This window comes from Saccopteryx leptura, chromosome 1 (assembly GCF_036850995.1).
Source record: "Saccopteryx leptura isolate mSacLep1 chromosome 1, mSacLep1_pri_phased_curated, whole genome shotgun sequence".
Classification (NCBI taxonomy): domain Eukaryota; kingdom Metazoa; phylum Chordata; class Mammalia; order Chiroptera; family Emballonuridae; genus Saccopteryx; species Saccopteryx leptura.
Window position 1 is genome coordinate 194,215,994 of NC_089503.1, and position 26,103 is coordinate 194,242,096.

At 39.2% G+C, this 26,103-nt stretch overlaps 1 protein-coding gene across 2 annotated transcripts in view; it reads left to right on the forward strand.

Moving 5' to 3' along the window:
- LOC136404475 (ryanodine receptor 2-like) overlaps nt 1-26,103 on the forward strand; it is a 650,806-nt gene that overhangs the window by 286,726 nt on the left and 337,977 nt on the right. For both annotated transcript variants that reach the window (XM_066383777.1, XM_066383773.1), the window contains 2 exons: nt 11,938-12,012; nt 17,881-18,037. In XM_066383777.1, the coding sequence (XP_066239874.1) occupies nt 11,938-12,012; nt 17,881-18,037 (232 nt within the window). The remainder of the gene's footprint in view (nt 1-11,937; nt 12,013-17,880; nt 18,038-26,103) is intronic.

A 26,103-nucleotide genomic window follows, 5' to 3' on the forward strand; every position in this document is an offset into this window, starting at 1 on the left:
CTAATGTAATATTATATGTTAAATGTAATTAAAAAAGAAAAAGAAAAAAACATAAGCTTTTATTCTAGAGGCTTGGAATTTGATTATCAATTTTTATTTTAAGTGTGAACTATTTTATATGGGGTGTATTTCCTGTTTTAGATTCTGTCACTGGATTTCTGGATTTTATCTTATTATTTCTGTCTATTTTTACATGACGGTAATAAAATATGCACACATATTTATTTAGGGATTAAATTTGCCCTGTCTAAACTAAGGATGTCATATATATATTTTTAGTGAGAAGGGAGATATACAGACTGCTGCATGCGCCCCAACCAAGATTCACCTGGCAGCCCTCATCTGGGGCCAATGCTCTGCCCATTGGGGGCCTGATACTCGCAACCAAACTATATTTAGCACCTGAGGTGGAGGCTCCACAGAACCATCCTCAATGTTCAGGGCCAGTGCGCTCAAGCCAATTGAGCCATAGCTGTGAGAGGAGAAGAGAGAAAGAGCGAGAGAAGGGGGAGGGGAAAGGTTGGAGAAGCAGATGGGTGCTTCTCCTGTGTGCTCTGACTGGGAATTGAACCTGGTACTTCTACATGCCAGGATGCTCTGCTGCTAAGCCAAGTGGCCAAATGTTGTGTGTTTTTTGTTTTTTTTCTAAAGTGTAAAGCACAGAGGCAAAGAGACTCCAGCATGCGCTTAGCTGGGATCTACCTGGCATGCCCACTAGGAGACAATGCTCTGCCCATCTGGGGCATTGCTTTGTTGTAACCGGAGCCATTCTAGCGCCTGAAGCAGAGACCATGGAGCCATCCCCAGTGCCCGGGCCAACTTTGCTCCAGGGGAGCCTTGGCTGCGGGAAGGGAAGAGAGAGATTGAGAGAAAGGAAAGGGGAGGGGTGGAGAAGCAGATGGGCGCTTGTCCTATGTGCCCTGGCTGGGAATTGAACCCAGGACATCCACATGCTGATAGACGCTCTATCACTGAGCCAGCCAGCCAGGGCCCAAATGTCATATTCTTAAGGTCATAAATTTTAAAAAATAAAATTAGAGGATATTATTCAGAATTATTATTTAGGACCTGTGATTTGCAAACTGGTATTAAGGGAATATTTTTTGAGAAGCATTACTTGTATTACAGGTTTTGCTGTAAACCTTACAAGTATGTAATTTTATTCATTCAGTAAAAAATTATGGAATGACTAGTGTGTTCTGGGTACTGGGGTTATAGTAGTAGATGAAAAGATAAAAGTCTCTTTCCTCAAGGAGTTTACATTCTAGAGGGGACATGGAACAATACAAACATAAATGGGCTTATTTATAAATGCACACAGACCCTGGTGATAATTGATAAAATACAGGAGGTGTTGATAAGAGCAATAGAAATAAAGAAAGAAGAGAAGAAAATGCAGAGTGTTCATGTTTGTCTGTGTGTTTGAAAGAGAGAAGGGGAGGGAGAATTCAAGGGAGAGGTGTTCCATTTTTCATCTTATCAGACATCACTCTCGGTTTTTACTCTGTCTTGTTACTTTCAAATGCAGGGCAGTTAAACTATTGTTTGTGATAATATCTGGAAATAAATGCTATATTTGTACAACAGGATGTCTTGCTGTATGTATACATGAAAATATTTTTGTCTCCATGCCCCTTTTAATATTATGAGGATTTAATGAGCATGAATTGTAAATAATAAAGCATGATATGCTTTTGAGATGATGAATTAAATGTCTCAGTCTGGCCTAGACAGACGCATGATTTGTGTCTGTGAATGCTTTTAGAGGACGCTGTCTCTGCAGATTTGAGTGTGCTCAGGCCCTGCCTGGAAGTTCTACTGTGCTCCGGGGTGATCAAGGTAAAGTTAGCACATAAGGCCTTTCTCCACCCGTGTCCGTCATGGTCCCCGCCAGGTCCTGCGCATACCTTTTTGGCTTTGGTCTGGAAATGGGATGGGTTTGCTAAACAGTTTTGATGGAAGTCCGAAATAAAGGAGAGTGATTTTCTCTTTTTTTTTTGGTCTCTTCTCCCTTGAGGGAGAATTTACTCATCCCCTGATACTTGACTCCTACTGAGAGTGAGAACACCCTCTCCTTGCTCCAGCCCATTGTTTTCTTCTTCTTCCTCCTTCTCCTCCTCCTCCTCCTCTTCTTTTTCTTTCTTCTTCTTCCTTTCTTCTTCTCTTTTTCTTGTTCTTCCCTTCTTCTTCTTTCTTTCTTTTCTTCCTCTTCTTTTTCTTCTTTCTTCCTTCTTCTTTTTTCCTTCTTCTTCCTTCTTCTTCTTCTTCCTTCTTTTCTTCTTTCTTCTTCTTCTTTCTTCTTCCTCTTCTTCTTTCTTCTTCTTCTTTTTCATCTTCCTTCTTCTTCTTCTTCTTCTTCTTCTTCTTCTTCTTCTTCTTCTTCTTCTTCTTCTTCTTCTTCTTCTTCCTCTTCTTCTTTCTTTTTCTTCTTTCTTCCTTCTTCTTTCTTCCTCCTCCTCCTCCTCCTCTTCCTTCTTCTTCTTCTTCTTCTTCTTCTTTTTTCTTTCTTCCTTCTCCTTCTCCTTCTCCTTCTTCTTTCTGCTGCTTCTTCTTCATCATCACCATTCCCATCAATGGGCCACTCTCTCAGGGAATGACTGGGCTAGAATGCACAATTTTCAAAAACATAGTTTGAAGGCAAAGAATTGAAAATATTCTCAGGATAGAAATGAAAAAACAATTGGGGTGTTTGATGCACTTAAAGTGAGTGAATTGAAAAAGGGACACTGGATTACAAACCAACTTTAAAAAAAAAAGAAACCTTCCGTATTTTCTCAATGAAAATTTCAGACCATTTTTACTTACCCACATTTAGGTTATTTAACTTAATCTGGATATAAACAATACCTTTAGGGGGATAAAAAAGAGCTCCCTTTTCTTTTTAATTTCCAAATGCCTTTATGGTTGTATTGGTTTCTGTATGGAGTGAAAAATGAAAGTAAGAAGGTGTATTTTGCCATTTTTCTGTCTAGTCCTTTTTACATGAGTCTTTTAATATCAACTAGAAGAGTAGTCTTGTTTGAACCTGAGATGACTCATTTACATCTAATAGATGACACATGTCAAAACATACCTGTTTTTCTTGTGCAGCAACTTGGATAGAAATATTGCTGCAGACTCCGCCCCTGAGTGCATGCACAGAGCTGCTCTAGCTTGGGTGTAGGCACGAACGTCTCATCTCTGCCACTGTCAGACTCTGATGGCTGCTTTTGCACCTGCCTGTGGCCCAGCTGTTCTGCAGACACTCTGATAGGCACTTACACTGAAGACGGTGGTAGGAACAGAAATTCTTCTGTGATATGTGTAAACTGCCCCTGGCCAGTTGGCTCAGCAGTAGAGTGCTGGCCCAGCATGTGAATGTCCTGGGCTCGATTCGCAGTCAGGGCACACAGGAGAAGCATCCATCTGCTTCTTCACTCCTCCCCTTTGTCTCTCCCTTTCTTCTTCTCCTGCAACCGTGGCTCAATTGGTTTGAGTGACTTGGCCTTGGGCACTGAGGATGGCTCCATGGAGCCTCCCCCTCAGGGGCTAAAAATAGCTTGGTTGTTAACATGGCCTTAGATGGGCAGAGCATCAGCCCCGTATGGGGGTTGTTGGGTGGATCCTGGTCAGGATGCATGCAGAAGACTGTCTCTCTCTCTCTCCCCTCCTCTCACTTGGAAAAGAGGGAGGAAAAATGTGTAAACTGAAACTCTTGTAATTTCACTCTGAAATGACCTTTTTATCCTGGGATGAATTTTCAATGACTTGAACTCAGTGCCTTTAATGCTTATTCAGGGACTTGCATGTTGTAGGCATTTAGACATATGCTGGGTATAGAAGTGACTGAGAGCAAGCAGTCATTAAAGAACTGAGAATTTATTAAGGATTCAGCAACACTCTGTTGAGGGAAAAATAAATGTTAATCTGGGAGAGGCCAATCACAGTCCTTTTAAAAATTATATTGTAGAGAACATACTTTACTTACCATTCTACCCTCTGAGGGAGATCAGGCAAGGCAGGAATATGTAGGATGTTTAAGAACAACGAGTGCTGGCATTGGGGACCACTCTGGCTAACTCAAGGATTAGAGGTCCCCCATTTGTATTATTTTGCTGATTCCTGAAAGATTGTCTGCTTGTAATTCAGGGAGGGCAGAAAAACGATTTTACTAAATCAGCATACCAACCTGAGTGAGTAGAAATCGAGTTTGAGGGCTGTGGGTCCCACATTCTTGGCTAAGAGCCTTTCATATCAGAAGCACCTTGACTCAAGTTACTTTCTAGGGAAGCATCCCTGTTCCCCCAGCCCAATCCTGAGACCCTTCTCTCGAGGGGATTGCACTGGCTGAGGGGCTGAGCAGGGGGCAGAGTGACGGGATCACAGAGTGGAAGTGATCAAAATGGTAGGACAGTACCAGCAAAGAACAGGTTTGTTAGCAAGGGACTTCAGAATATATCCTTAAAGCGGTGGTGAACTGGAAATGGACCAGCATATCTTATGGGGAGCATCTAGTATCTCACTGAAAAGTGGGTATTATGTTATGTTAACTGTAGGGTTTTTATAGATAATCTTCAAGTTGAGGAAGTTCCCCTCCATTCCTAGTTTACCATGACTGGGTGTTGGGTTTTATCAAATGCTTTCTGCATTTGTGATATGATATTGTGGTTTGTTTCTTCAGCAGGCTGCTGTATGGATTTTATGAATGTTCAATGATATTATGTACAAAAGGATAAAAGTACTCATTTTTGCTACATATATTGAAGCCAAAAATTTCTTTTGAGATTAAAAAACAGTAATTTTATGGATAATAACTATGACTTTTATAATTTATTTTATTAAGATTAAAAAACAATTTTAAGTTTAAAAACATTTTTTCAAAAGAGAATTGAATTCTGTCATCTATGATGTAGTCATTAAACATCATTAGAAAAAATGAATAATTCTGACACTGTTATCACCCTGAGTTATAGTAACTAAAATACTTGATAGGGCTATTTTTGTCCCTACTGAATTCAATGCAAACATGTCATAAACATTTGAATTGGAAAAGCAATTTTCAGAGTCTAGTAAGCTACTCTTTTCTATTTTTAACTTATGTAATTGATTCATTATCAAAATTTGATGTGACTTACTAAATTACCTTTTACTATTGTTGTTCTCTATTTTGGTGTTTAGCATTTGTTACATATTCTAGCTTCTCTCTTGACAAAAATGAAACCAGAATGTATGAAAAAAATATAACTCTAAAAGTGACATTGTTCCTTGCTTTAAATTCATATGTATGTAAATGGTAAATGTGAGAAAAAGTGTAGTCGGGGGTATGCAGTAATAATCGACTTCCAATCTATTCAGTTTTGTAATAATATACTAACCTCCTTATACTTCCTTATGTTGAAGAAATGAAAGTAGATTGAAAATGTCCTAATTGTTCTTTTGTAATTTAGGTATGAGACAGTTGTGTTGCTTATACTTCATTGATCACACTGAAGTTTTTTGGGATGAACTAAGTGCTCTGAAATACTCTGAATTTATTTGTAATTATCTTAGGAGGAATAATAATGACTTACTCACAATGTGAATATAATTCCATATTAAGAAGTATGTTCCAAGATAGATAAGTTGGATTTTCTGTTGATTACTTACTGTAATGTTTAATTTTATGTGTCAACCTGATTGGGCCATGGGGTGCCTAGAGACTTGGTCAAACATTATTTGGGGTATTTTTGTGAGGGTGTTTTTGGATAAATTTAGCATTGAAATTGATACACTGAGTAAAGCAGATTGCCCTCCCTAATGTGGGTGGGTCTCATCTGATCAGTTAAAGGCACGAGTGGAGGCCCTGGCCGGTTGGCTCAGTGGTAGAGCGTCGGCCTGGCGTGCAGAAGTCCCGGGTTTGATTCCCGGCCAGGGCACACAGGAGAAGCGCCCATCTGCTTCTCCACCCCTCCCCCTCTCCTTCCTCTCTGTCTCTCTCTTCCCCTCCCGCAGCAGAGGCTCCATTGGAGCAAAGATGGCCCGGGCGCTGGGGATGGCTCCTTGGCCTCTGCCCCAGGCGCTAGAGTGGCTCTGGTCACAACAGAGCAATGCCCCGGAGGGGCAGAGTATCGCCCCCTGGTGGGCGTGCCGAGTGGATCCTGGTCGAGCGCATGCGGGAGTCTGTCTGACTGTCTCTCCCCATTTCCAGCTTCAAAGAATCAGAAGGGACGCCCCCTGCCTGACTTCCTCTGTGCTGAGACATTAATTATTGTCTACCTTTGGACTGAAACTGCAACATCAGCTTTTTGGTGTCTGGACTATGGTGTCACTCTTTGAATTGGACCTCATATAGTCAGTGCTCCTGGGCTTCTGGGTGTCCAGCCTGCCAACTGCAGTTCTTGGGACTTGTCAGCCTCCTGATTGTGTGATTTGCATATGAACTTGAAGACTGCAGACATAAATAAAATAATTACTTTATTTGTTACCTAGAACTACTAGAAGCAAAAGGAGTAGTCAGATCATGGCTAAAAACTTGCTAGAACCAGGCCATGAACCCTAGGAAGAGGCTAGTGAGGAGAGTCAGAGTTATGACTTCATTTCCTACTTAGGTTGTCCCAAGCAATTTTATAATTTAGGACTTATGTACCTTTGATTATAAACAAGTATATGATACTATTGACAGTTTAATTCAACAAACAATATTGCATCCTTAATTCCCTATCTGAAAAGATTGAACATAACACCACCACCATCATCTTCCTCTCAAAGCTGACGTTTGATGTGCAAGGGCTCTTCCCAGGGGTCGCATGGGTTATGTCATCCATTCCTTCCTCACAGGAACCCAATGACAATTAGCTTCATTTACTTAAAGAAATGAGGTACACAGAAGTTAAATAACTTTGCACAAGTCCATACAAGGATGTGGCATCTTCAGAAAATTAATAACAATCACATGTGAGAGTAACTTATCACCTTCCCAATCCTTGCAAAGCATGAGCTCATACCTGTGATGCCATTCAGCGGAACTGTGTGGTGGCATCCTGGGAAAGAAAGTGGTGTCCTTGTGGGGGAGGGTTCTCTCTACAGCATTAGGTCTTTTTTTTTTTTGTGACAGGGACAGAAAGGGACAGATAGGGACAGACATACAGGAAAGGAGAGAGATGAGAAACATCAATTCTTTCTTGTGGCTTAGTTGTTCATTGTTTGCTTTCTCATATGTGCCTTGATTGCTTTCTCATATGTGCCTCTGCTATAGCAGATCGAGTGACCCCTTGCTCAAGCCAGCAACCTTGGGCTCAAGTTAGCAAACTTGGGCTTCAAGCCAGTGACCTTTGGGCTCAAGCTAGTGACCCTGCACTCAAGCCAGATGAACCCGCACTCAAACCGGCAACCTTGGGGTTTTGAACCTGGGTCCTCTGCATCCCAGTCCAGTGCTCTATCCACTGCACCACCACCTGGTCAGGCTAAATCTTTTTTTTTTTTACAAGGACAGAGAGATAGTCAGAGAGAGGGATAGATAGGGACAGACAGACAGGAACGGAGAGAGATGAGAAGCATCAATCATTAGTTTTTCATTGTGACACTTCAGTTGTTTATTTGATTGCTTTCTCATCTGTGCCTTGACCACGGGCCTTCAGCAGACCAAGTAACCCCTTGCTCAAGCCAGCGACCTTGGGTCCAAGCTGGTGAACTTTTTGCTCAAGTCAGAGGAGCCCGCGCTCAAGCTGGCAACCTCGGGGTCTCGAACCTGGGTCCTCTGCATCCCAGTCCAACACTCTTATCTACTGCACCACCGCCTGGTCAGGCCAGGCTAGATCTTTTATTAATAAATTGTTTTATGATTCTATGTTACAACCCACTAATTGGAATGGCATATCCTGTAAAATTTTCTTATCCATATATGCCAATATCTGCCACTCAGTTGGCTGTGAAGAACTTGTAAGAACTTGTGCTTTCATTAGTCTGCTATTGCTAGTTTTTTCTGACATTAGATTCTGAAGATGTGTTATCCTGCCAGTCAAAGAGCCCTTTTGATATTGAGAAACAAGTGGTTTGACAATTGAGATAAGACTTAATGTATTTTATAATGAAGATACAAAAATAGCTCACTACTTTTATTTCAGTGGATAATATAATACTTATTAAAAGTGGAATTGATGACATAATAGGAAGAATTGTACTTGTTAAAAGAATAACCTGAAGCAGCCTCTTCAGGCAGGTTTATGTTTTCAGCCTGAAATATGAGCTCCTTAATGAAGTGTACTTTGTGGAGGATAATGTGTTATGTAGACATAAATTAGAGTCTGAAACTGGAGATTTTCAAATTGCCATTGAACAAGGCACAAAGCATTGGTCTTAGGTTTGCATATTTTAAAAATTTCTTTTGGGCCCTGGCCATTTGGCTCAGTGGTAAAGCATGGGCCTGGCATGTGGATGTCCTGGGTTCGATTCCTGGTCAGGGCACACAGGAGAAGTGACTGTCTGCATATCCACCCCTCTCCTCTCTCTCTCCCTCCCTCTCTCTCTCTCTTCCTCTTCTGCAGCCATGGCTCGATTGAGTTGGGTGTGTTGGCCCCAGGCACTGTGGATGGCTCTGTGGAGCCTCCACCTCAGGTGCTAAAAATAGTTTGGTTGCCAGCATAGCCCCAGATGGGCAGAGCATCAGCCCAGATGGGATTGCTGGGTGGTTCTTGGTAGGGGTGCATGCAGGTGTCTGTCTCTCTATTGCCCCTCTTCTTACTTGGAAAAAAAAATTCTTTTGATGAAATTACAGTGACTGACTTTTTCTGATTTATGAGCTAGGGGGAAGATCCTTGAAAAATTTTATTTTGTTACAAATAATACTGATGTCCAGTTATTTTAACAATTTTTTTTTCTCATCTGGTTTGTTGGAAAATTTTTCAGGAAATGGAGAGCTCCACAGGTACCTTTGTGTTTTCATACCCATTGGCCTTCTCTTGAATTTGTCTCCTTTTCTGCTATTTGTGTCTCTTGTGTTGATGAGCTTAAAGCTGCTGTTGCTGTGTTTGGTTAATTTCTTAGAGACTCTCAGTCTTCCTGTTGGTAAAGGCACGTACTCTGAAGATGATCATTTAGTTGTATGAATTTAAATTTGGACTCGAAAACCATTTGGTAAACTTGTTGGTCTTCAAACAATTGTTTTCCTGGACTTTGATTTGATACTTGAGATGCATTGTAGGGAAAAGTGACAATCTCTTCATAGGAAAGAGTATTTCTCAAGCTGGACTGATTTCTAAATAAGTTTGAATGTCCTTACTCTCATTTTTGGTGGACTAAGATTCTTATACTTAGGATCTAGATATTATGGTGCCAGTTTTCAGTCTAAAATAGCCCATGAAGACTGGATTAGACAACTGTTGAAATTCTTCTACACAAGCCATGTACTTATATGGGAACTCTGTATAATAGCAGATTCCTCAGACAGCAGCAGAAAATTGTAATCAGTCCTCAGAGTCTCCACACCTGCCAGGGAAGCATTTTAAAAACAATAAAGAGAAATGATTAAAGGTAGAAGTCTCTTCGGGAGACAAATATTCAAGAAAGTCAACCAGATAAAACTAAAAATATTTCAAGTAGGAAGGAGGATCCAACTTTTGTCTTTATATTTGTGTTCTTAAGTATTTTCCCCTATATCATTACATTTCTACATATATAAATAATAAAGGAACATTGTCAGATTCAGTCGATAAATGAAAAGTTATGAAAGCGGGTAGAACATTTGAATAAATCTCCAGATACTTTATGTATAATATATACAATTTTCCATAAACATATTGTTTATGCTATTTGTATCTTAGAATCCATTTTCTTTTGTTTTCAAGCTTAATTCTCATACATCTTATTTCCATGTAATTAATATTAATAGCCTGGTGTTCACTGCTTGACAGCTTTCTCTTATGTGCCTACCAATGACATGTCTGCATTCGTGCACACACACACGTATGTGGCTGATTTATAGTGATTTATTGTTGCTCAGAAAAATATTCATGTGTTTGGAGGTAAAAGACAGAGGGGTGCGAGGGGCCAGGTGCTAGAAAAAGACCCATGGAGCTGTAGATGATGCATACTTTATTGGGCGGTGGTGGCATCAGCCAGATGTAGTATGTTGGCAGCAGCCTGACGCAGTGCACAGGAATTTTATAGTAAATCACACAAAAGTGACACCAAGGCATGATTATAAAAAGTGAGGGTAATAGTATTAGTTACATATGGCAGACGTGCATGCGTACCATCATGGCTTGGCCAGATCTGACTTAGCGGACCTGTTCACACTGACTCCATCTTGTGCAGGCTGTTTACCAAATATGCAGAGACCAGCATCCCTGCAGTATGTCATTTAGTTTCCTGAATCTAATTTATCTTAACACATCTGAGACTCTCTTCCTCTTTTTATTTTCTCTTGGTTCTTTTTGTTCTGTATTTAATCTTTTCAGACAACTCTTCAGTTTTTTTGTTTTCATTATTTCTTCTTTAATAATTAAGGGATTGCAGACTAAAATTTTTCAGAGTAGACCCATGAATCATAGATGCTTATGAATTCTGGAGAGGGTCTAATTTCTATTTCCTCTTTGACTCATTTAGGAGAATTTCTTAATTCTTAAATCATTTAGGAGAATTTCTTAATTTTCCAAATTGTTAATTTTTAAAAAATCATTTTACTTTTTTTTTAAATTTTATTTATTCATTTTTAGAGAGGAGAGAGAGAGGGAGAGAGAGAAACAGAGAGAGAGAAGGGGGGAGGAGCTGAAAGCATCAACTCCCATATGTGCCTTGACCAGGCAAGCCCAGGGTTTCGAACCGGCGACCTTAGCATTTCCAGGTCGACGCTTTATCCACTGCACCACCACAGGTCAGGCTTTAAAAAATCATTTTAGTATTTCCAAATTTTCCTGGTTATGGTCAGAAAATGTAAAAGATCCAAGTACAGGATCTTTATTAAAGTTCTGGATTGACTTAAAAATCTTCACATATTACACATACACACATAAACATTGCATCTGTATCATGTCATTCACTGTTTTAAGTATATACCCAGAGATTCTGGTTTAATTGGTCTGTTAATTGTCTGTGTGTTGGGGTGTTTAAGTTTTTCCAGGTGATTCTAACATACAGGCAATACTGAGAATGAGTGCTCTCATGAAATTGTGGTTCTAGCTCTGTGGTTTTATGGATTTGGACCAGCTATGTCAGCAGTGCCTGGGAACTTGTTAAAAATACAAATTCTTGGGCCTCTCTTGGTTCCACTTCACCAGAAACTGCAAAGTGATTCTAATAGTCACTGAAGACTGCCAACCACTGCTCTATGGCACTGACGGCTTTGTCCCCAGGAGATATTTGGAAATGTCTGAAAACATCTTTGGTTGTGACAATGGGAGTGAGTGAGGGGGAAGGCTTTTGCTGGCATTTAGATGGTGGAGACCAGGGATGTGGTAACCGTCCTCCAGTGCACAGCAAAGAATTGCTATGGTAACACTAGTCTGCCATTTAGAAACTGATGGACCATGGTTTTCATGAAGATTTGGTCATTGGTGAGGGCACAATTTAAGGATTTTTAAAAGCTGTCTACATGATTATATTCACAGCCATGACTAAAATTCATGTTGTGGACACTGGTCACTGATGGCCCCTGAAACTCTAGGTTATGATGAGGGATCAGGGTCATTCAGAACCCACTGGTCAGATGGAGAGGGAGATGGAGAGGGAATGAATGGGATCAGAGGAGAAAATGATATGGGGATATGTTTACATTGAATGTTTATCTAGGGCAGTCTTATGGTGATAACTGTTAGTGTTATTGTATATTTTTATTTCTAGCTCAATTATCTTCTGTAAAAAGTATGACTTTAACTGTTTATTCAAAGGCTTTGCATTTGCTTTTCTCTTTTAATTATTTAGAAAATAGACTTCAAGAGTGAAATATGTTAAAATTGGACATTTTTCTTTCTTTTTTTTTTACAGAATGGTTCATTATGAAGGTGGTGCAGTGTCTGTTCATGCGCGGTCCCTGTGGAAACTGGAGACACTCAGAGTCGCGTGAGTAGAGCATCTGAGCACTGCCTGAGTGTGCAGACCTTTCTGGGGCTCTTTACTGTGCTGTGTGTGAAATGGTCACACTCATAACTACGGCAATCCAGCAAAGGAAGCGCTGAGATGGAGTTTCTCTCCACTTTCCCTTCTACCCCCCATTATTTATCCTTTATTAGCCTCAGTTTCCCAGGTGGTTGGGAATCGGCTTTTGTCTTTAGTCTCATCGGTTCTTAAAACATCATCTCATTCCATCTGTCTGTGCATCTCCTGGCACAAAATGTACCAGGACAGAGTGAGTCAGGTTCAGAGAGACAGCCTGCATACATTTCAGGTCTGGCAGGCTCTGGATTGAACCTTCTAAAGGTGCATGCAAAACAGAGGAAACTGAAACAGGCAATTGCTATATTTACTTACAAATAAGAGCTGAGTCAGCAGTCTGGATGGTATTGTGAAGTCACTGTGTATTCATTAGAGAAATAAGCATTTATATAGATGATGTAGTTTTTTTTCTGGTAATTTCAAAAAGCTGTTCAGAGATAGACTTTTATAAATGCAATATTGATAATAAAAGTGTCATTTTGAACTATTTTTAATAGAATTAAAGTAGATTTTAAAAATGATTATACGGTTCAGTTCTTTAGCTAGAAAACAGGAAGTTTCCAATGTCTTTTTCCTTTTATTATGTCATACTTAAAGAAATTATTCATTTAGGATTATAAGACTCCATGGATAGTTATAAAGAACAATCTATTATAGAATAAGTATCTTTGTAGACTTATTATTTTGAGGTTAATACTTATGTAATGCTGATCCAAGTACTGTGGTGCTCTTTGCTTGTTTTTGCTTTATATATCCCAGGAAATACTTTTGAAAAGCTTTGTACATCCTTGAACATGGTAAGGTATGACATAGAACTTTTTTTTGTCACTTGAAATAGATGCATAGAATTTAAGTTACAGTGGATTATAAGTAGTGACATTTTAAAATAAAATAATTATACTATCTTTTAAAAGCAGTTCTAAATACTACTGTGATTTAATCCTATTTAATGTATTTGAAAATATATTTGAGCATGGTCTTCTTTAATAGTAAAAATGATGTATTCTTTCTCATTGAAATCACGTTTGCTACTCTCCAAGACAGAATTTTATCCCAGTCATGCTTTTTATGATTGAAAAACTTTCTTGCTCACTCATATCTTTTTGCAACAAAAATATGTATATAAATTAAATTTGTTTCCTATCATGTATGTCAATAACTTTAAAAAGTTTTCCTATATTAACTCTGTTAATGATTAATTGACATTACATTTTATTCTATATAAATAGTTGAACAAATACACTTAAACATTAAAATTTATTATAAATATTGAATTTAAAGGTAAAAAATTTTTGGAAATACATCTTTTAATGAGATCAAAAAGAAGAGACAGACTTATAAAGTAAAAAAAAAGTAAACTCATAGCTTTTATGTTTCATAAATTATTCAGAGAGTTTAGAGAGATGGGTTATAAGTATAGAGATATGTTTCCTTTACCTTAGGTATTATAAAAATGACAGCTAAGTAGAGAAATGAAACAGTCAACAAAAGTGAAGTTTAGAGGTTTTTTGCTTTAAGAACAGACTCCAGATGTTTTTACATTTATAGATACATTCGCCCTTCATGATCATGTGCTTGAAGAAATGAATGTTTTTTGAGCAAATAAGGTCCTAAATCCATCTCAATTTTTAGATTTAAAAAAGGAAGAATGAGAGCTCCTGAAAACCTTGCAGGTCTTCATTTTTATTGTCAACCATATGGTTGGTGAACTGTAATTACATAAGTCTGATTGTTCTTGCACATCTTTCTGTTTCTCGTCTGAGGGCTGATATTTGAAGTAGGAAATTGAAAGTGAGGTGTTGGTTTGAGCTTTGAATGGGACAGCCGCTGGGCAGAAAGGGCCTGACCTGGTCCCCGGAGCTGACGGGACATTTCACCAGTGGTGTTTGAGTCTCTGCCAACTGCCTCCCAGAACCCAGGTGACCAAGTGACAGCAGGGAATGTGGCGGCAGGAGGCCGAGAAGGTGTTTTGTCAACATTTAAAAGGTTAAAGACAGGTTTTTTCATTCTACTCTGTGAGCCTGATTTCACCTTCTTGTCTAAGGAGAAAGCAGGAGGCTCAGAGTTAACGGGTGTCATTATTTTAAAGATTTTTTTTCAGCTTCTGAATCTTTGAACTACTTTGGCTTTATTGTAAACAAAATTAGATTGCATTTAATTTACACTTCTAATTATATGCGATCATTACACAATAGCTCATTATTTTTTATACTTAGTAAATGATAGTCAAAGGTCCTGCTTATGTTTATTACAGAACTTTATTTCCAAAAGTCATTATTTATGTTATAATATTTGGAATAGTCTCTGTTTTTTTCCCTCCAATGAGGTCCTAAACTATATACTTGTTATAATTTATGTAGCCCAGTAGTTACATGCTTTATATTGCAAACTTATACAAATAAATTTGGTATTGTCAAAAGTTCTTCAATATCATGAACATTTTAATAAAATAAGTTTTAATACTAGGAGTTACTTGTGATAGGAAACCTTCCAGTATTTTACCCCAATGCAGAGTTTTATGAACTTTGTAAGTAGGATATATGTTAGTTTCTGTAATGGGAATGATCGTTGCAATTAAAAATATGCATTATACTTGAAATTCTTCCTTCTTATGTTATTGTATAAACAGAACCAAAGGTTAATGAATCATGAAGAGTGACCAAGTACTCCTCATTCCTTTGAGCTAATTTGAAGCAAAATGTCCTCTAAAAATTCTGCTGAAAAGCATGCATTTGGTCAAAATTTTGGACTCTTTTGAAAATGAGGTTGTTTGCTATGATGATTAAGATGAGTCATTATTTGGAAAAATATATTCAAATGCTTCTTCAAATCATGAAAATGAATATGAAAAATAATTGTTTTTCATGGCATTTTTAATGAGCACACTTAATTTTATAAAAAGGAAATAAAGCTTATTTATTACCAAACTAGAAATGCTTAAACATGCTGTTGTTGGTATGTTTTTAAGATAATAAAGGGTGGGACAAAGTTGTTTGCATGGAAAATAATATAATAATTAATAAATAGTAATATAAGAATAAACTGTTTTATGCACTCACAACTGTAAATATACTTTTGACCCACCCTGTATGGTGTTATTACCAGAGTTTATTGGTACATGGTTATTAATTTAATTGGGGAACTTGCCTAAAGTAATTGTCTTTATAAACAGATTCATGTAAAAATGAACTTATTACAGTATTTTGGTACTGTTAATTTTCAATACTACTGTCACAAGTCAAAACACCAGTTTAGGAAAACAGAATAAAAATGATTTACACCCTGACTGGTTGACTCAGTGGTAGGGTGTTGCCCTGGCATAGTGGTTGGCAAACTCATTAGTCAACAGAGCCAAATATCAACAGTACAACGATTGAAATTTCTTTTGAGAGCCAAATTTTTTGAACTTAAACTATATAGGTAGGTACATTCCTTATTGAGGTAGCGTCCACACATGGTATTTTGTGGAAGAGCCACACTCAAGGGGTCAAAGAGCTGCATGTGGCTCACGAGCCGCGGTTGGGCATGTGAACGTCCCGGCTTTAGTTCCCGGTCAGCGCACACAGGAGAAGTGACCATATGCTTCTTTACCCTTCCCCCTGTCCCTTCTTTTTCTTTGTCTCTTTCTTCCCCTCCGGCAGCCATGGCTTGGTTTGGGCACGTAGACTCTGGGTGCTGAGGATGGCTCAATGGCCTTGCCTCAGGTGCTAAAATAGCTCAGTTGCCAAGCAATAGAGCAATGGCCCCAGATAGGCAGACAATTGCCTGGTAGGGGTCTTGCTGGGTGAATATCAGTTGGGACGCTTGCAGGAGTCTTCTCCTGTGCTTGCCTCCCCACTTCTCACTTAATAAAAATAAATGATTTACAATTACTAAAATAGAAAAATTTATAAAAAATTCTCTTCATTAGTAGAGTATAATAGTTTTTAATGACTATATTAAATCAAATTTATTAATTGATAAAATCATATTGAAATCCTTTATATCTCTGCTTTTTATCTATTTGATTAATTTTGTAGTGATAATTTTGTGCATTTCTTTTAGAATTTATTTTTTCTCTTTATAATGTACCTGACAGTATTCCGTTTATGCTTTGCATTGAATTCTAATTGACACCATCTTTGACATTATATTTTCTTGTGACTTTATAGGCATGGTAATTCTTTCCACTCATTCATTTTCAGTTTTTAAAAATTATTTGATTGTCAGCATCTTTCTTGTCAATGATAAGAGGCTGTCCATACTTTGCACAGTAGCATGTTAACTGAAAGTCATATGTGTGGGAAGCGTGTCTGCCCTGCGCTCCACAGAGAGTGTGGGGTGTGCATAGCTCTCAGCTCACACGGCGCTGCCCAGCAGGGATGCCACAGAGCTTGATTCTTCCTTTCTATCTTACCTGAATGTCATTATTTTTAAAAGCAGATTTTAATGACCCTAACTTTGCTTTTTATCTTTTTTTCTGTAACCTTAGTTTATATTTTCTGTTTATTTTTTTTCCTTTTAAAGTTTTTATTGTTCTTAATTTCTTCTTTTTTTTATCTTTCTCTTAATTTTTTAAATTTTATTTAAATTTGTTTCAAGGGTACAGCATAGTGGTTAGACAATCATATAATTTACAAAAGTGGTCCCCTGATAATTCTAGTACCCACCTGACACCATACATAGTTATTAAAATATTATTGACTATATTCCCTATGCCAGCAATTTCAACCATTTTTATCTCATGGCACATTAATGACTAAATTCTGCGACACACCAAAAATATATCTATTTGCCAATCTGACAAAAAAAAATAGGCAAAATTTTGATTTGTTCATACTGAATGGCTACTATTGTATTGGCTGTTGTCATTTTTTTAATTGACAGTCTAAGGGAAAAGTGATCAGTGTTCCTGACTAAATAGTCAGGTATTGCATGTTTTAAAAATTATTGTGGAACCTGACCAGGTGGGGGTGCGGTAGATAGAGCATTGAACTAGGATGCAGAGGACCCAGTTTCGAGACCCCGAGCTCACCAGCTTGAGAGTAGGCTCATCTGGTTTGAGCAAAGCTCACCAGATTGAGCCCAAAGTCACTGGCTCGGGCAAGGAGTCACTGGGTCTGCTGTAGCCCCCTGGTCAAGGCACATATGAGAAAGTAGTCAGTGAACAACTAAGGTGCTGCAACGAAGAACTGATGCCTCTCATCTCTTTCCCTTCCTGTCTGTCTGTCCCTATCTGTCCCTCTCTCTATCTCTGTCAAAAAAATAATTCTTGTGGCACACTGGTTGAAAGTTGCTGCCATATGCTATACTTTACATCCCATGTGTATTTTGTAAATTCTTAAGCCCTCCACTAATCTTGGGGCTATCCTTGACTCCTTTCTCTCTCACTCTCGCTCTTGTTCTCTTTTTAACAACATTCATCTAATCTTTCTATAAACTCTGTGTGTGCTCCTTCAAATATATTTAGTGCCTATTCTCAGTTTCTTTGTCTTTTTTGTTTATTGGTTTTAGTGAGATAATTGTTCTTCAATATTAAATTTAAAGAATATAGGAATATATTTCTTTTTCAGGTAAATATGTACTTCAGATTATATAGATGAATTCCAATTAATCATAATTAGACATTGACTGTACCACTATTTTTCAAATCTGTGTGAATCAAACAAAAGGTTTTAACTAGTAAATTCTAAAGTATGAAAAGCACCTTGGTTCATTGCTGATACACATGTTTTAATTGCTTTTTGTCCTGTGATTGTGACTGCTATTGGATCACATCTGACCTGTTTCTGTTAGGTGGAGTGGAAGCCACATCCGATGGGGCCAGCCTTTCCGTCTACGCCATGTCACCACGGGAAAATACTTGAGTCTAATGGAAGACAAAAACCTTCTACTCATGGACAAAGAAAAAGCTGACATAAAGTCAACAGCGTTTACCTTCCGATCTTCCAAGGTAAAATGTAAAATATAACGTTGAATTTCCCATAAGCGAATCCACTGCATTGCCTTTGATGCTCGAAGTGTGAAAAGAATTGACTGGAGCATTCTCACCTTCTCTTCCTTCCTTTTCTCTCAAGTAAAACCCATTTCCCAAACCACTGACACCTGCCCAGGTGTTTTACCTGGTCTGTAGTTCTCTGGTTATTAAACATACAACACGTGCATCCGTCAGGCTGCTTTCTGTTTCCTTAGGCGTTGGCCATGTGCAGTCAGGGCAGACCCCACAGTCTTATGAGAGTGTGTTGGTGAAGCACAGTGGAGGTCTTCTCAAAGGCACATTGGCACATCCACTCTAGACCTCTCTTCCTATGTCTGTTGCAACATTTGTAAGAGCAGAACCCCTAGGGCACCATTAAGGTCTTTGATGAGACTCCCTGTGAATAGATGATGAAGAGAATAGAAAACAGTAAGTGCTCAGGAAGTCCAATTTGAATGTTGTTGTGTTACTCAGTGCCTCGGGTGGTTCCCAGCTCGTCTGCCCACCCTGCAGTCAGTTCCTAAGTGTGCCCTTTCTCCCCACACCAAGACAACAAATGTCCTGACAGTGCAGTGTTTCAAGAGTAGTTGAAAATACAGGTTCAACTAACAAATGCCAAACTTGCGTTGCATTTATTTTTTATGATAGTTGTATATTTCTGTCCTTAATTTAATGAAGACTGTGAAGTTGGGCACAAGAGTGGGAATGGCATTGAGATATTGGTTAGCTCTGGTCTCAGAGATGCTACACTTTCCTCCCCAGCTGTAGGTAAATGTAAGTTTGGGTGAGACCCGTCTCTTGGGACCCCTGCTCCAGAGTGCACAGATGGCGGGAGAGGCTTCTGATACTGGGAGTCCCCAGAGATCTCTGGGAGGGGCAGCCAGTGCAGGTGCCTGTTCTCTATGGTGACAGTGAGAAACAGAGCGGGCCCACTCGGCGAGTCGTCTTAGACAGGGTCTGCATGCATGCATTTCCTGTGTGGACCACAGAGCAGCTCTGCAGTGGTATTTATATGGACCTCGGATGGGCTGTGCTGTGTGGGCCGAATGGCCCGTTTGCTCACTTGGAAGGCACCCTTGGTCTCGCTGTAAACACACGTGGTGCCCATGGGCTTTTTCCTTAAGCCTAACTACACAGAGGGGCAGGGACTTGTGAGTTTCTCCACTGAAAGCACCATCGTCCCAAAGGAAAAATATTCAACACACTGAAGAGGAATCGGTTATCTGATGGAGGAAACCCTTTTCACATACAAAATATAGTACCTGTTTAGTGGCATACAGCTGCGCTGAAGAAAAGTGGAGCAACTGAAAGACAGATGCATTCTAACGCATGCAGTTTACCACAATTCAGTGCCAAGAAGCTCAAGCCATGAGCAGGCATATTACATAAAGACTCTAGAAAAGCTTTTCACGACACAGCATTATAGAAGGCAAAATCCATCTAACAAAACTTGTAGGAGAGAGAAGTGACAAGGTTATTATAAGTGCTTTGATCGCCCCTATGAAAATGCTAAAAGTTAAATATTTTCTTATTAAATTGAAAAATCAAATAATAGAATCATAAGATATTTAACAGTGAAAAGGCAAACATGAAAGTGTAATGAGTTTTACTGAAATAAGGTGGCAGGAGAGAGGGAGGTTGGTGAGGGGAAGAGGGCAGCTTTGCTTTGTTGTTGTATGGTCTCTGGCCTCAGGAACAGAGGACAGGGTGTCAGTGGGGATCCCACCTGTGTGGTGTGGTCAGCAAAGGCAATGGGCCAAACATGACTGGGAGAAACCTAAAATATAACAGAGTAAAGATCAAGTGTATATGCCGTATTAATACATATAAATAGGCTAAATTCACAATTTAAAATGAAAATTTCACCCTGACCAGTTGGCTCAATGGTAGACTGTCAGCCTGGCATGTGGATGAATGTCTGGTTCGATTTCTGGTCAGGGCACACAGGCGAAGTGATCATCTGCTTCTCCACTGCTCCACCTCTCTTCTCTTCTCTTCTCTTCTCTTCTCTTCTCTTCTCTTCTCTTCTCTTCTCTTCTCTTCTCTTCTCTTCTCTTCTCTTCTCTTCTCTTCTCTTCTCTTCTCTTCTCTTCTCTTCTCTCTCTCTCTCTCTCTCTCTCTCTCTCTATCTCTGTCTCTCTTCCCTTCTTGCAGCCATGGCTCGATATTTTTGAGAGCATTAGCCCTGGGTGCTGAGGATGTCTCCAGGGAGCCTCTGCATCAGGTGCTAAAAATAGCTCGGTTGCAAGCATGGCCCAAGATGGGCAGAGCATCGGCCCCAGACAAGGTTGTGGGGTGGATCTGGTTGGTGTGCACACAAGAGTCTGTCTCTCTATCTCCCCTCCTCTCACTTGGAAAAATATGAAAAAAATAAAATGAAAATTTCATATTGGCTCATGAGCTATAAATTATGCTGATGAAGGAGACCCAGCTAAGCAGCTGGGTTTGGAGAGATTGCAGGTGAGAAGGGGCTGATCAGTAGCAGGGCAATGTGAACAGAAGGAAAGGAGTCCGACCTTACTCTCCGGGGGAGGATCAGGCAGAGAGACTTGAGTGAGGTGCACGCGTCACAGTATTGAAGAGCACGGTTCACTGAAAATGGAGCAGTTGCCCCATCTGTGTACCAAGTACAATAAGTGAGTGTTAATCTTCATAAAGCAGACCTATGGGAGACACCAGCAGAATGCAGAGGAGGGCCGGAGTCAGAGGCATCAGTCAGTCTTCTCAGTCCATGGGAGTTAGGCAGACAAAGGTGAGATAACATGTAGAAGACGTAAATGACGTGCACTAGGATGTATCATACACGTGCCTGTCATATATGTGTATGTTCTAACCATGGGGGGGGGGTGTCTGAGTCTGGAGAACTGAGCTGTCCCCAGGCATCCATTCACTCAGGGGCATTGGAGGTTGGCGGTTCAGCTGGGGGTGGGGACGTGCTCAATTCTGCTGCCTTCGGCTTGCTGAGGGCACTGGGAGGCAGCAGCCTTTTCTTCCCCCACTTCTTCGCTTTTTAGAGCCAGTAGCTGCTGCCATTCTGTGACCCAGGTAGGTAAGCGATCCCAGGCCCCAGTCTGCAACAGAGCCAAGCACTCTCTGTAACTGATCATACTGGGACCAGGGCCCATTGTACAGAAGGCAAGACCAAGGGCAGGACGGTGAGTCCCCTGTTCAGTCACTGGGCTGAGATCATAGGCGAGCCAGTGAATGCAAGGATCCCTGTGCCCTAGACCACCTGGCTAGGGTGGGTTTAAATAACTAAGCCCCGTTCCAGCCCTAGAGTCCTGGGCTGGCGTGTTACTCATTGCGTCTGGGCAGTCAGGGCTTCCCTAGGAGCCTGAGGTATGTCCTGGACCTCACATAGCTGGAGGGCCACCTGGCCTCCTTAGGCTCCTTAGGCCTATTACTATTGCCTAACCATGTTCTCCCCAAATCCTACTATTGCTGTAGAAAAGGGAGCATTGAGCTCATCTTTGTTTTTCATCATTTCCATAACAATCATATTTCTGAAGTCACCCTAAATCCTATTTTTCCTGTTGTAAACAATACTGACACCATCTTTCTATTTTCATTCTTTCTATAACAATCCTGATTCACCAAGAGGTAAACGGATGCCTCTGGCACAATCAGGCCAGGTTGTTTCAGTGTATAAGGAGATGCAGAAGAGAAAATATGTAAACAGATTTTAAAACATTTTGCCACACATAAAGCCATTGCTCTAGTAATCCACTTTTTTCTATTTTGCAAAAATAAAATAAAGCCTGAGCAAGTTAACATTACTATTCTTTGCCATGGCAAAGATTCAAGTGTTTAACAAATATAGCTGATAGCCAAGAGATATTAGCTATCAGAGTATATTGGTCTGGAAATATATCCATCAGAATACTCTTGAGTGAAAAAAAAAAGCAAGTTGTAATGTAATTACAGATGTTAGTGTTTTAGTTTAAATGAGTCTCTGTGTGTTTGTATGTGATTATATAATTACTAAGGAAGGACTCCTCCAACCATTTAACTTTGAAAACTTCAAAAAGATCAAAATAGAAGGTATATGGGAACATAAATGCAGGGAAAATTTTTACTTAACTTAAAAAGTCAATCTCTGGATTATTTTGCCTGTTACAATAGCTATCATATTCCTTTGTAACAAAAAAAAATTAAGAAAAACAATCACTGCAGTGACATTCTTGGACATGAGTTCTGTATATATTTTTTACTTATTTCTTTAGGATAGATTTCTAGAACTGAACATACTAACTCAAAAGCTATGAATATGTTTGAAAGCTCTTAAAAAAATTCTTGCCCAAAGCAATAGCCTTTGAAACATTCTCCAAATAGCTCTCCTTATACACATTTGGAGAACTGTGGCTGTTTCTAGGTTTTGGCCGTTGTACAGTACCATAACCTACACTGAAAGTACAGAGCCCAGGGGTCCCAACATCACTTATGACCCCTTCAGTTTCTCTAAAGCTTTCCTGGCACTCATGTTTGGGGAACCACTGTCACATGCAGGTTATTCCTAACTCACTGCTGAACATCCATTCATTTAACGCCCAGTGTGCTTGAGAGAAGAGAAGGTGAAGATGAAAGCCAAGAATACATGTTTTTTGTTTGTTTGTTTTTTTGAGAAAGAGATCAGAAGCATTACTTTAGTTATTCACTGATTGCTTCTCATACATGCTTTGACTGGGGGCTCAAGCTGTGCCAGTGACCCCTTGCTCAAGCCAGCGACCTTAGACTTTAACCCAGCGACTTTTGGCCAGCAACCATGTCTTGTCTATGATCCCATGTTCAAGCTGGCAACCCGCACTCGAGCTGGTGAGCCTGCGCTCAAGCTGGCAACCTTAGCATTTTGAACCTGGGACCTCAGTGTCACAGGCTGTGCTCTATCTACTGTGCCACTGCTGGTCAGGCAAGAACACATTTTAACTTTAAAATCATAGTAGAATTATGATTTTAAAATAATGACTGATTACATAATTAAAGTTTTTCCAGAAGTTAGAGACAGTAAATCTTATTTATTTCTAAAATTAATTCTTTATTACATATTTAATGCATAGCCATTATAGAACATTTTTAAAAAAGAATACAAAAATGTGGTAAGGGGAAATTAAAATCAGGTACAATCCATTGTTGAGAAACAACTCCATATTGTGTGTGCATTTTAGTTTTTAACAAATGTACATGCATTTTGATAAAAAATAAAGTAGGGCAAATTATATACTATGTTATGTCCAATTTTTATTTCATATAGTACTATACTCCTTGTTTAATAGAATTTTGACAATAATTCAACATTCTATTCTGTAGCTATACCATGAATTATTTAGTCATTTCATTCTGTTTAAATATTTAATGAGTTTTCAATTTTGTCCCTGTAAATTGAACATTTTTGTCTCCACATATTTTTGCATGTTGCTTATACTTCCTTTCTGAAAATTGGACAGTTTGGTTAAAGAGTAGGAGGTTTTTCAAGTGTTTGATTCTGCAGGCTCTCAGAGGGTAGCATCTGTCTGCACGCAGCAGTCTGTGTCTGCTGCCTGCTGGGACTGGTGAGGCCACTGGGATGGAGCGCGCGCAGACCAGCCGCCTGCAGACCTGTGTGCTGGTTTCCATCCTACGCAGCATAGTGTGAAAGTGTACATTTCTGTGCAGCCTCATTAACAGATTATTCTTAAACACCTTTGCTATTGATAAAAAGCAGTTGTATCTTAGTTTATAGTCTATGGGTTTTAAGTTAATGTCCTCTTAACGGAAACTGACCTGATTTTACAGGCTTATTATAATGTTTGTATCAATAGTATGCTGGTGAATGAAACCTCTTACCGCAATAAGCAGTTTCTAGAAATCGCTTTTCTTCATTTGCCTGAATGCTTGTAGCTTTTACGAGCCAGTGAGTGTGAACAGACGTTCCTACACTTTATACTCTGCTCCCAAAGCCATAGCTTAAGTTTAGACGTTTCCTCTACATGTGACTTTCACAGTGTAGTTTAGAATGTATTTCAAATTATTTAAAGTATTTTATGTATCTTAAATGTGTATGTATTTTATATGTATCTTCTCACATATATTCCATGTGAGCTCCTAATCCTAACTAACATAGGCCAAACTGGGTTGATAGCAATAACATGTTCCAGGTTGTAGACTCTTGAACTTAACAGTAAAATTTATTCTAAAACTAAGCATATTTTCAGTTGGGAATGGAAATAAGTTTCTTATTTTTCAGGGACTGAAGTGGTGCAGAGCACCTTGGTTCTCCTGACCCTCTCTTCTCTGAGAGGACAGAGAGGGGTGGAGCTTTTTCCTGTGTCCTTGTGCCTTCTACCAAATTCTTTGAAACTCCCTGATGGCATATTCTGAGCTCTCTCTGATCTTCTAATTAGGACCAAGACTGGGTACAATGACTTAAGAATTTAAAAAATGACTCTTGTTCACAACAACAATGCTTGGCTTCTAAGATGACTGTCTAGAGTTGGTGACTAAGATCCCATTCTATTGGTCAAAAATAGAACAGTGGGCCCTGGCTGGTTGGCTCAGCGGTAGTGTCTGCCTGGCATGTGGAAGTCCGGATTTGATTCCCGGTCAGGGAACCCAGGAGAAGCACCCATCTGCTTCTCCACCCCTCCCCCTTCCTTTCTCTCTGTCTCTCTCTTCCCCTCCCACAGCCAAGGCTCCATGGGAGCAAAGTGGCCCGGGCACTGAGGACGGCTCCATGGCCTCCGCCTCAGGTGCTAGAGTGGCTCCGGCAGCAACGGAGCAACCTCCCGGATGGGCAGAGCATTGCCCCCTGGTGGGCATGCTGGGTGGATCCTGGTTGGGTGCATGCAAGAGTCTGTCTGACTGCCTCCCCACTACTAACTTCTGAAAAATACAAAAAAAAAAAAATAGAACAGTGACTTCTTCATTTGTATTTTTTATGAAATAATAATTTTTACCAAATCAAATTGATGCTTCCAGCTAACTTAGTTCTCTCCCCACTATATTTTGAATATTTCAGTTTTTAGGTTTTTGATTTTTAGACGTTGGTAGATAACCAATAACTCTGTAAAGGAAGTGGACTGTAATTGAAATAAAAACTGTGTGTGTATGTGTGTGTGTGTGTGTAGTATCATAGAGGGAAGAATTCATTAGTATGTGATTCTATTTAATATTTTAACTAATTTTGATTTAGTAGAAGATATTGGAAAAGTAAAATCTAACTGCATGGTCTTTGAAAAAGTACTAGATTTAACATACCATATTTTGATAGCTTAGTCTTAATGAAAATAAGTTACAAAATACAAACTGGTATTCCAGGAAAAAGTAAATGGAACAGAAATACACACATATGTGAACATGTTGTGAAAAATTAAAGAGGTATTATTGATAGTGGTGCTTATAATGCCTATGATATAGACCCATTTAAATTGGAGAAAGGTAGCCTGATGAATTAAAAACCCATTCATGATAAAAATTGTTTTCTGCAATTACATAATAAAGAAGCATTGAACTTACCAACAAAAAATAGAATAAAAGTAGAGTTTCCAATTAAAGATTAAATTATATATATTTAAAATAAATTATTGTTCTTATAGTGTCATCATTTTAAAGAAAATGGTAGAACTAAACAGTTTCTGCCATCCTTTTGTTAATTATATTGGTCCTAGGCTCTAGTGTTTGAAATATATATTGAAAAATAGATATCACTTTTAAAGTTGTATTTGATTTTTTTCTTTTTTAGTTCCACTGACAGGTTGAAAATGCTTGCCATATCTTTGCATATTTTTGTTACATTATTTCCAGTGAAAATAATGAGTACTTACATTTTTGGAAGGTGAAGACTTATTTAAGGTAACACAGTTCTTCCATTCTAGGTAGACTTTCAGGATGTAATTAATAAAGGACTGCTGATTGACATAGTTACTGTTTGACAAATAAAGTTTTTGTTATTGATTAAGCTTTTCTAGGCCAGGTGAAAGTACCAGTTTTTTTCTTGGATTCAGGGATGTGAGTGTGGATGCCCTGAAGGGAGTGACTTCTCCCGAGCCCACATCTTGCACTGGTTCTCC